This window comes from Acanthisitta chloris, unplaced genomic scaffold (genome assembly GCF_000695815.1).
Source record: "Acanthisitta chloris isolate BGI_N310 unplaced genomic scaffold, ASM69581v1 scaffold21523, whole genome shotgun sequence".
Lineage (NCBI taxonomy): Eukaryota > Metazoa > Chordata > Aves > Passeriformes > Acanthisittidae > Acanthisitta > Acanthisitta chloris.
Genome location: NW_008665205.1, coordinates 19,703 through 31,064, shown reverse-complemented (window position 1 = coordinate 31,064; position 11,362 = coordinate 19,703). Strand labels below are relative to the sequence as shown.

Below are 11,362 nucleotides of genomic sequence, written 5' to 3'. Positions count from 1 at the left end.
TGAGCAACCTGCTCTGGTGGGAGGTGTCCCTGCCCAGGGCAGGGGTTGGGGCTGGGTGATCTCTAAGGTCCTTTCCAACCCCTAAAAATTCTGTGAACTGTCTGTTCCATGTACTGGGCTTGTGATTCAGAGGGTTAACCTCATACATGCTCATCTGACAAAGGAACCAACTTTTCCTCCAGCTTACTCGACATTTTGGCTGCAAGGAAGGATCCCCATGGGCTTTCTGGTGACATTTTGATCAATGGATCTCCTCAGCCTGCCAACTTCAAATGTACCTCCGGGTATGTAGTCCAGGTAAGTAGTTTTTATCACTCTGTGGATTCTTGTAAGAATCTTGTAAGATAAGAAGAAACTTGTAAGAAGTTGCTGCTGTGTTGCAAGTACCTTGCCTGGATCCAAGAATCAAGGCTGCTGCAGCAGCAATTGTCCACACATCCACCTTTGCTGGGAAACAGACTCTGCTTTGTATTTGAATCTGTTTCCTTCCAGTCAATGGGAGCTCAGTCAAAGCTCCAGTTAAAGAGGAGGCTCAGGGGAGACCTTCTCACCCTCTGCAACTCCCTGACAGGAGGTTGGAGTCAGGTGGGGGTTGGTGTCTTCTCCCAGGCAACCAGCAGCAGGACAAGAGGGCACAGACTCAAGCTCTGCCAGGGGAGGGTTAGGTTGGAGATTAGGAAGAGATTTTTTAGGGAGAGAGTGCTCAGGCATTGGAATGTGCTGCCCAGGGAGGTGGTGGATTGACCATCCCTGGAGGTTTTCAAGCTGAGACTGGATGTGGCACTTAGGGCCATGGGCTAATAACCGCAGTAAGGCTGGACTTGATGATCTTGGGGGTCTTTTCCAACCCTATTGGTTCTGATTCTATGACAAAAGAAGGAAATCCACATGCCTCTTTTCCTGTCTTTCCCATTCCCCTGCTCAGCAGCACTTAATGCAGTTTAGCAACACCTGAAGAACTGCATCTATCAAAACCCCTTGTCAAAGCTTGTTACAGAAAGGTGTAGCTCAAAACACACATCACTCAGCTTCCTACATCTGACAGATTCCCTTGGCAAGAGACAAGCAGATCATATCTCCACCACCTTCCCTCCTTCTTCCTTTGCTGAAACAAATTTGGGAAACCTTCACTCAAACCCACAGGGACCCAACTTCTCTTTTCCTTTCTTCTTTTCTCCCTGCTCTCACCTGCTGTGGGCTGAGGCTGCACTGACAATCACACTGCTAATGACCTGAGCTGTAGCTGCTCCTTAGGTCCCTTCAGCCCTTCAGTCTCTCCCTCAACACCTCCAAAAAACCTGAATCAGGTAAGAATACAGAAGGGATAGTTTTTAATGCTTTGCTCTTTATGCATTTTGATCTCATGCATGAGGGAGGATGTTCCTATATTGCCTTATGAAGGCAAATACAATTATGTGCATGAAACATCAACACTGCTATGACATAGGTGTTGACAATGCACCTTACCACATGTTCTGGTCATTGCTTCTGTCCCTCTGGTTGCAAAGATAGCATGAAACAGAGGTAGATGCAGTTCTCAGAGGAATAAATAGCGATTGTTAAGCAGCCTTCAAGTATCTACTGTTTTTTCTTCAATGAAGGATGATGTGGTGATGGGAACCCTGACTGTGAGAGAAAACCTGCAGTTCTCAGCAGCACTTCGCTTGCCAAACTCAGTGAAGGAGCAGGAGAAGAATGAACGAGTTAATCAGATCATCAAGGAACTGGGTTTGAGCAAAGTGGCAGATTCCAAGGTAAGGCATGGCAATGTGGTGCTTAAATCCTGAGGAAATGTTTGATGATTTATTTATTTAATGGCTCATCATGGCAGACTAAAAAAGGTAAATTTCAACAGATTGTTTCAGTAGTGCAATAAATAATAACACCAAGTTGCTAAGAGCACCAAAGCATCTCCCCTGTAAAGACAGGTTGAGAGAGTTGGGGCTGTTGAGCCTGGAGAAGAGAAGGTTGTGTGGAGACCTCAGAGGAGTCTGAAGGGGCTCTAGGGAAGCTGCAGAGGGACTCTGTGTTAGGAGCTGCAGTGACAGGACAAGGAGCAATGGGCACAGATTGAAGGAGGGAAATTTAGGTTAGATCTTGGGAAGAAGTTTTCTCTGTGAGGGTGGTGAGACACTGGCCCAGGTTGCCCAGGGAGGCTGTGGCTGCCCCAACCCTGGCAGTGTTCACAGCCATGTTGGCTGAGCCTTGAGCAACCTGCTCTGGTGGGAGGTGTCCCTGCCCAGGGCAGGGGTTGGGGCTAGAGGATCTCTAATGTCCATTCCAAACCCTAAAATTCTATGATTTTCTGATGATTTTTGTATGGCATTCTGTGCAGGCTGTACTGATGCTGCTCTGTGCTATTCACTGCAGGGCAAGGGAAAAGTAGTCTGTGCCAGGAGAAAAAGAGAACACCACAAGTAATGCTGACATAAAGAATCAGCCTATGTGTGAGAGAACATTTACATCTGTTCCTGAGAACAAAGCCAAAATTCCTTACAGCTCTTCCCAAATACTGCCCCATGGGTAGGATGTTGTTCACTCAAGTATTTGCCATCAGGCCAAAAGAGTGAAGTTTCTGGTTTTGTGGCAGGTTGGCACCCAGTTCAGTCGTGGGGTGTCTGGAGGGGAGCGGAAAAGGACCAACATTGGGATGGAGCTCATCACGGATCCTGCCATCCTCTTTTTGGATGAGCCAACAACAGGACTTGATGCCAGCACTGCTAATGCTGTTCTGCTGCTCCTGAAAAGGTGAAGGCCTTGGAAACAGCTTCCTATTTTCACCTCTCAACTCTGATATATTTTAGTTGTATTTGAGTTGAGTTACAGTTCAAATGAGCAAACAGGGAAATCAGACATAGAATTGTTTACCAGAAACAATTGGTTTCTAACCCAATTGGTTTTTCTACCCCAGCAGTGGGGTAGAAAACAGTATCTTCCAGAGTCTGAAGGGGCTCTAGGGAAGCTGCAGAGGGACTCTGTGTTAGGAGCTGCAGTGACAGGACAAGGAGCAATGGGCACAGATTGAAGGAGGGAAATTTAGGTTAGATCTTGGGAAGAAGTTTTCTCTGTGAGGGTGGTGAGCCACTGGCCCAGGTTGCCCAGGGAGGCTGTGGCTGCCCCAACCTTGGCAGTGTTTCTACCCCAACAATGGGGTAGAAAAAAGGCTGTATGAATTCTCTCTCTCCAAGGTGAGCTAAGTATTTTCTTCTTCTTTTTTTCCTCCTCTCTCTCTCTCATGCGAAAGTTAGTCAAACTCCACCACAACTTCACTGAACTTGCAAATCCTCTTCTCTAAATGCTGAATCAACTCCCCAAGCTAACAGCTCTGTTGTTCTTCACGTTCAGGATGGCAAAACAAGGCAAAACCATCATCTTCTCCATCCACCAGCCTCGATACTCCATCTTCCGCCTGTTTGACAGCCTGACCCTGCTGGCTGCAGGCAGAGTGCTGTACCACGGGCCAGCCCAGCAGGCCGTCGACTACTTCCAGTCCATTGGTGAGCACAACAGAAGGGCCAACCACACCTGTAGTTTGCACTAACTCCACTCAAATACCAGTAGCTCTGGGTCGGAGTTGGGCACAGCATGTGTTAGCAGCCTGGGATTTTACCAGGCTAAGCATTTCTCTGGGTGTTTCACCTCTTGACCCACATGTGTGGTTGGATGAGAGGGCTGAGCTCTAATGAACCATTCCTGGGTGCATCTCAATCAGACAAAATCCCAGGCTAGGGTTGGGAAGGGCACATTGCCTGCTGTCACCAGCTAGTGTGGGGCTGTGTTTGGGGTTTGTGCTGAGCTCAGGGTTGATAATGCAGAGATGTTTGTTGTTGCTGAGCAGAGCTCACACAGAGCCAAGGCCTTTGCTGCTTCCCACATTGCCACACTGGTGAGGGAGTTGGGGGTGCATGGGAGATTGGGAGGAGACACAGCTGGGACAGGTGACCCCAACTGACCAAAGGGATATTCCATACTATAGGACATCATGCTCAGTATATAAGGTGGGAGGAAGGAGGAGGAAGGTGGGATGGGATGTTTGGAGTGGTGTTTGTCTTCCCAGCTAAGCATCCCATGTGATGTGTCCCTGCTCTCCTGGAAGTGCTGAACATGCTAAACACCTCCTGCCCATCGGGAGCAGATAATTAATTCCTTGTCTTGCTGTGCTTGTGTGTGTGGCTTTCCCTTTCCTTATTCAACTGTCTTTATCTCAACCCAGGAGTTTATAGCTTATATCCTTCCAATTCTCTTCCCCATCCTGCTGGTGGGGAGTGAGTGAGTGGCTGTGTGGGGTTAAACCACAACACAGAACTGGCTGGCAGTGCCATTAATCCCTTGGGAAAGTACAGAGCTCTTGCAGAGTGCCCTGCTCCTGCTGCAGCTGCTCCATGGGCACAGTGGGCTGTGTTCTTGGCAGCCCTGAGAGACTTTGGCCAGTGACACAACCCCCACGTAGTGCTTGTCATGCTGTTCCCACAGGTCACCAGTGTGAGCCCTACAACAACCCTGCTGACTTCTTCCTGGACATCATCAACGGCGACTCCACCGCTGTGGCACTGAGCAAGACAGATGAAACCACCACAGGTACGAAACCCAGAGCTGAGATAAAGTATCCCAACATGTGTTTTGCCACGAGGAGTTCAGTACAACCCACAGCTTTATGGCTATTGGTATGCATGAGAGTGTTAGGTACTGCTGATTCATGTTGCTCTAAGGGGGGAAAAAACACATACATAGCATTCCTAAATCCTTTTACATGGCAAATAATTCACAGAACCTGAAATAAAGACCAAATGCACATACAGCTCTACTCTAAAAAGACTCCTGCCTATGCAAGAACAGTTTGCCATTGCTGTCCCTAACCTGACTTGTATATTTTAGTGTCACACTCAAATAAGGAAATGTTACAGGTGAAAGAATGTTTTCCTGTGTTGAAATGATTATGTCTGGGAATATAAGGAACTGTTTTGTTAACTCTGAACACAGAGAAAGCTTCTTTCATTTTTGGGGCAAACCAGCTCAAGTCCTGCAGAAGCTGAGAGGATGAACCAGGACAACTGTTCCAGTTAGGGACATCATTTGATGCAGTTGTGACTTGTATTTTTTACCTAATGGAATAGTTAATCTGTTAGGAAATGACTGTTTTCCTCCCTCTGAGCAGGGTGGAATGAGGGAGTAGAGCTAGGGATAGATCAGTGCTCACCTGATCATAGAATCAACTGGGTTGGAAGAGACCTCCAAGGACATCAAGTCCAACCCTACCGTGGTCACTAGACCATGGCACTAAGTGCCACATCCAGTCTCAGCTTGAAAACCTCCAGGGATGGTGAATCCACCACCTCCCTGGGCAGCACATTCCAATGCCTGATCAGGAGGTGAAGGGTGTGTAAAAATCCCTTCTTGATGAAAAGTCATATTGCTGCCAGCTTGAAACTTCCTGGGCAGACAAGGGTTTACCTAGGCAGTTTGCTGTGAGGCTGCTCCTCTGCCAACCCCAGACAGGTTGCACAGACCAACACAGAGCTTTGCTTTTACTTCCACCAACCTTTTTGACCTGCATGCTCTGAATGCAATGAATCACTGGAACTACATGTGCATATTAACTCTTCTGGTTCGTTACTAACTGTCCCATCCTAACTCTCCTGGCTTAACTCCTAAAGAAACTTCTCATCCCTTACAGAAATGGTTATGTTTCTTCTTCATCTTTTCAGCAGAGAGCTCTGAAGATCACACTGAATATGATAAAACCTTGGCTGAGCAACTGGCAGAAAAATACTCCAACTCTGCCTACTACAGAGAAACAAAAGCACAGTTAGAGAACATTTCTGTGGGAGATAAGAAGAAAACAAAAGCAGTTTTCCGACAAATCACATATGCCAATTCCTTCTGTCACCAGCTGAAATGGGTGTCCAGACGCACCTTTAAAAACTTGGTGGGAAACCCTCAGGCTTCCATAGCTCAGGTAACACTGTTTCTGTCTCTCCTGTTGTGGTATATGTTGAATTTACTTAGCTCCTATATTAGATAAGTCATTGGAATGGGTTTGTCTCTTGATAATCAATGCAGGAAGCATCTGAAATAAGAAGAGTGGTCAAGGTCTGGGAATTAGATTCACTAGAATCATAGAATTTAGGGTTGGGGCAGCCACAGCCTCCCTGGGCAACCTGTGCCAGTGTCTCACCACCCTCACAGGGAAAAACTTCTGCCTGATATCTAACCTAAATTTCCCTCTTTCAGTTTGTGCCCATTGTCCCATGTCCTGTCACTGCAGCTCCACACTGGGAGGTGTCCCTGCCCAGGGCAGGGGTTGGGGCTGGATGATCTCTAAGGTCCATTCTAACCCGTAAAACTCTATGATTTCTTCAAGGCTGTACATTGCTTTCAAAAGTAAAGAATGCCTGGAACCTCTGCAGAATGACTAATCCTCTGGAATCCCCTAATTCAGGGGTCAAACTCAGCAGGTTTGGGCAGTCACAGCACCCCCAAAACTCCCACTACAGTTCTAGAGGAGCCAATAGACAAACTGGTCTGGAGCCAGGGGTATAAATTATCCTCATCATGGTTTATATCGTGAGTGAACAAATGGTCAGTGTGGAGGGGAAGAGAGTCCAGAATCCCTGAGGTTAAAAGGCTTTGAGTATGTGTGTGTGTGTCTGTATGTTGATACTATGAAGATCCTTAATAATTGCTTTGTAAAAGCTTGACCTTGTGACAAGAATTAGGCTCCCAAGGATCTCCTAATACCCCAAGGTTAATGGGCCTGACTTGTTTCTCACAATCTTTTCCATCTCCCCACACTCATTAGGGATGGATTTGACCAGCATTCTTTTTGGGGTCTATGGCTCCATAAGCCTTTTTTTCATTAATCTGCTCCAAATTGGACTTGATATGATCCCTGCTTTCCACTGCCATTGGCTTAGGGGCTGAATTATCCCTGACGTTTGCTCCTTTCGGCAGGATCTTAGCCAGAGGGTACCATGGATCAAGTAGTTTATGGTGTTAAGACTCCTGCATTGCTCAGGCTTAAAGATGACAGAACTGCCTGATACCATCGATTGCCCTGAGCTTTTTGTCGTTTGCATTTAGCGTTTAAGAAGTGTGATGCACACGCTTCAGCCTCGAGGCACTGAGCTGTTACCTGTGCCATTGCAGTTGTGTTACAGCCTGCAAATATTAGCACACAAATATTAGCACAACCAGTCCCATGAGTAGGATGTGTGGTAGATCCCAGAAATTACACACTGTGGAGCATGGCAATAAGCTGTCCTTCCCATCCCAGCAGTCAGGAAGGGCTGATTGCCCAGCTCAAAGCTGCCTTGGCATGGCTGGAGAAATTCCTGCAGAAAACACTGCCTTGAAGAGCTGTGCTCACCCCTAGAGCTCAAATGACCCTTGGAGTCACTGTCTGTCCCATGGGGGATGAATAGTGCAGAATATCAGTAGAGAGAGAGGAGCAATGTTGCAATTAACTTAATCACAACACCCAAGAATGGCTGAAATGGTGGTGAGGGAAAGGACTTTGGCTCAGGTGCATGTGGTGCTGGGGGTGCCTCATTCTACCTTGCCCCACCAAGCCCCTGCTGTCATCCTCCTTGCATGTCTAGTACTAGGATCCTCCTGGAGGATCCACTCCTGGAGCAGATCCACAGTGTCATGTGTCTGGTGCCACAGCAGGTCATGGAAAAGCTGTGATGTTACTGCAGGATTGTGCCTCCTGCCAATGCCACCACAGAAAACTGAGCAGCAGCTGAAGTTTCCATACTGTCCCTCCTGTCCCACGGCCTTGCCCACCTTGGGCTGCCACTGTGGACACGTGGCAGTGGGAGCTCTGTGGCTCACACACCTCTTGAAGGATGCCATGGCTCAAACCTCACAGTGCTGCAGAGCTGAGGGCTGCAACCACCCCATCCACCCCTTCCCAGCCTGGACAGCTTTTCTCGTCTCTGAAAAAACCTTCTGGCAATCCACACTCACCTGCTCCATATGTCAAAAAAGCTCCTGAAGCTTTGAAGAAATGAGAATTATATTTTCCCTCTTCTTTCCTTTTTTTTTCCCCTTTTAGGTGTGCGTTACAGCTTTCCTGGGACTGGTTGTAGGTGCCATTTTCTTTGGACTTAAAGAGGACGCTGCTGGGCTGCAGAACAGGTTAGTCACTTTAGCTAATGACTCTCCAAAGCTTTGATAATGCTCCCTCAACATTGTGATAGGATGGCACAAGGCTTTGAGGCTGAGAAGGAACCCATGAACCCTTTAGGAAGTGTATTACCTCTTTCAAGCAAATGCTTCCTGCATCAATAGGTAAGGCCAAGAGTGTGTTAGTGACTCTGAAAACTCTCAGATAAGGGTGGTGAGACACTGGCCCAGGTTGCCTAGAGAGGTTGTGGCTGCCGCAACCCTGGCAGTGTTCACAGTTGCTCAGTTTTCTCACAATCTCATAGAATCATGGAATTCTAGGGGTTGAAATGGACCTTGGAGATCATCCAGCCCCAACCCCCTGCCCTGGGCAGGGACACCTCCCACCAGAGCAGGTTGCTCAAGGCTCATCCAACCTGGCTGTGAACACTGCCAGGGTTGGGGCATCTCCTACCACCCTGGGCAACCTGTGCCAGTGTCTTACTACCCTTTTCTGAGAGTTTTTAATGGGTCAGGAAATGACATTAAAAACCCCATCCAAAACACATCCACCTCCCCCAAAAAATCAGCTCATTTGACAGCTTTGACTACACCAGAGAACATCCTACCCTTGCATGCCAAAACCAAACCATGTGTGCCATGTCTGCTTCAGGCTTGGCATAGACTCAGGCTTGTAGCCAAGCCTTTTTTCCCAAGCAATAAGGGCTAGGAGGTCACATACTGCTGACCTTCAAGCACTACACTTGGATTTACCCACACTGCAGTGGAACCTCACCCTTTACATGCCATTTTCACTACCCCTTGCTGCTTTGTTTCTTTGCAGAGTGGGTGCAATGTTCTTCCTCACCACCAACCAGTGCTTCAGCAGCATCTCAGCCATTGAGCTCTTTGTTGTGGAAAAAAAGATATTTATGTAAGTAAAACACCCAAAAAGCTTATCAGGCACTACCTTTAGAGAGTTTGTGTCAGCCTTGCTGTAGGTAATTTTCAGTTAAGTACACCCAGTGCAGAGTTTCACTGAGAGTGTTCATTGCAAATGTTCTTTTCAGCCTTTTAGTGAGTTGTCTGCAGACCCCCCAGGCACTACCCGTGAGTGCAAATGGCTCAGAGTCTAATATCATTGACATGACAGAGTCAAAAAAACCCCCCTGAATACTCACTTTTGGTGTTGGTTAGTAAGTTTGTGGCTTGCTAGTGAGAGCAGTAAATACTAACTGGATTCTTTAAAGCTATGGATATTATACTGTATAAAAAATAAGGATTATTTATACTTTCTCCTCTCTGTTTTAGTGGCATAACACAAATATTTACTAAAAATCATGTGCATGAGTATCTATGGTCATTTACCTATGAGAGTGCCACCAGTGTGTGGTACATTGAACATTAGTGCATTAGAGCCTAACTGTGAAGGATTTTTTTCGTGTTTGAGCTAGAATTCATCTTTCTCCTGATGAAAATGATCAATTTTTTCCCAGTTTGAGCTAGAATTCGTTTGTCTCCTGGTGAAAATAATCCTACTGTTTTTCAGTATCAAATCTGTAATTTGCTGTCCATATCTCTGTGTTCCAGACATGAATATATCAGTGGCTACTACAGAACCTCTGCATATTTCATCTCAAAGCTCATGGCTGATTTGATCCCCATAAGGACTGTACCAAGCATCATCTTCACCTGTATAGTTTACTTCATGTTAGGCAAGTGTGAACTCCCACAGTCACGTTACAACCTCCTCAATACATCAACAAGCACCAGCATTTGTAGATGTACATGGAGACAGGTGTGTTTAGATAGGCTGCAGCACCAGAGCAGCATGGCAATGTTACTGCATTTGCTTTTAGCCCAGCATGGTGTTTTCTGTAGAAAAGACTCACTGTCAGAGGTGTAAATGACATCCATCACAGACTCTGTGCTGGGTCTCATCTCCACAGGCCCCAGAAGGAAGCATGTCATAACCCTTCCTGCACAGGTTTGAGCTATTTCTGTTCATCTAGGGTCACCTTAGCTCCTGATGAATTTTATACACTTTTCCAGTCCTTGCAAGGACATCTAAAAGCAAAAGTTTTGTTTGAAAGTCTTCATATTTTGTTAATTAATATCACCTTTTATTTTTTGTGAGATACTTTCTGTTTACTGAGCAGACTTCAAAAGCTGCTGGCACCAACTCTCACAACCCTAGAACACCTTCAAACATCAGCCTCAAAGCATGTCCCAGGCAGAGCATTTTCCTAGAGCAAAGTTTCAGGTCTTGGTATCTTTTTGGGATGTCCCAACAGCTTGAAAGTATAAGCAAGATGTAAAAATAATCACAGTTTGCTTTGCTCTGAGGCTTTTTTCCCCTAAGGCATAGGAAACAAGGCCATATCAGCAAGAGGCTCTCAGATAGTGAAACTGGAGTGAGATAGACATCCAGGCTGGATGAAGCCTTGACCAACCTGCTCTGGTGGGAGGTGTCTCTGCCCAGGGTAGGGGGTTGGGACTGGATGAGCTCTAAGGTCCATTCCAACCCCTAAAATACTATCACAGAATCAACCAGGTTGGAAAAGACCTCCAAGATCATCAAGTCCAACCCTACTGTGGTCACTAGACCATGGCACTAAGTGCCACATCCAGTCTCAGCTTGAAAACCTCCAGGGATGGGGAATCCACCACCTCCCTGGACAGCCCATTCCAGTGCCTGATTATCTTCATTGTTACTGCAGTTTCAGGCATACTACTTATTCACCCTGTCCTCTGTGGTCAGGGCAGGTACATGAGGGTGCCACAAGCTCCATGGCACTCTTGGGTCTTGGTGACATAGCCCATGCTCAAACAGATTGTGTTCTGTAGGCAGGACACACTCTGAAATCAGGAGAGTGTTCAGGTTAGGGTAGAGCTTTTGGCAGGGTCATACTGAAACCCTTCTCTGTTGTAATCTTTAAGGTTTGAAACCAACAGTGGGAGCCTTCTTCACAATGATGTTCACCCTCATGATGGTGTCCTACACAGCCACGTCCATGGCACTGGCCATCGCCACAGGGCAGAATGTGGTCGCTGTAGCCAACCTGCTCATGACTATCACATTTGTCTTCATGATCGTGAGTAGCACCATTCAGTGTTCTAGACTGAGTCCTGAACTCCTAGAAATGCTGGCGTCTAGGGATCCTAGCACAGAGTTCAGCTGAATTCTGCAGAGAGGCTGTTGGGTTGAATGTTCTCATTTGACCTTTGAATGAAGAAGAACTGGGGGGCCAAGGAG

General features: G+C 46.8%; 1 protein-coding gene across 1 annotated transcript in view; it reads left to right on the top strand.

The window, feature by feature from the left end:
- ABCG2 (ATP-binding cassette, sub-family G (WHITE), member 2 (Junior blood group)) overlaps window positions 1-11,362 on the top strand; it is a 16,087-nt gene that overhangs the window by 2,703 nt on the left and 2,022 nt on the right. The window contains exons 3-12 of the mRNA XM_009071611.1: window positions 183-297; window positions 1,602-1,754; window positions 2,591-2,748; window positions 3,346-3,497; window positions 4,474-4,578; window positions 5,709-5,956; window positions 8,057-8,139; window positions 8,951-9,040; window positions 9,697-9,821; window positions 11,047-11,201. Of these exons, the coding sequence (XP_009069859.1) occupies window positions 183-297; window positions 1,602-1,754; window positions 2,591-2,748; window positions 3,346-3,497; window positions 4,474-4,578; window positions 5,709-5,956; window positions 8,057-8,139; window positions 8,951-9,040; window positions 9,697-9,821; window positions 11,047-11,201 (1,384 nt within the window). The remainder of the gene's footprint in view (window positions 1-182; window positions 298-1,601; window positions 1,755-2,590; window positions 2,749-3,345; window positions 3,498-4,473; window positions 4,579-5,708; window positions 5,957-8,056; window positions 8,140-8,950; window positions 9,041-9,696; window positions 9,822-11,046; window positions 11,202-11,362) is intronic.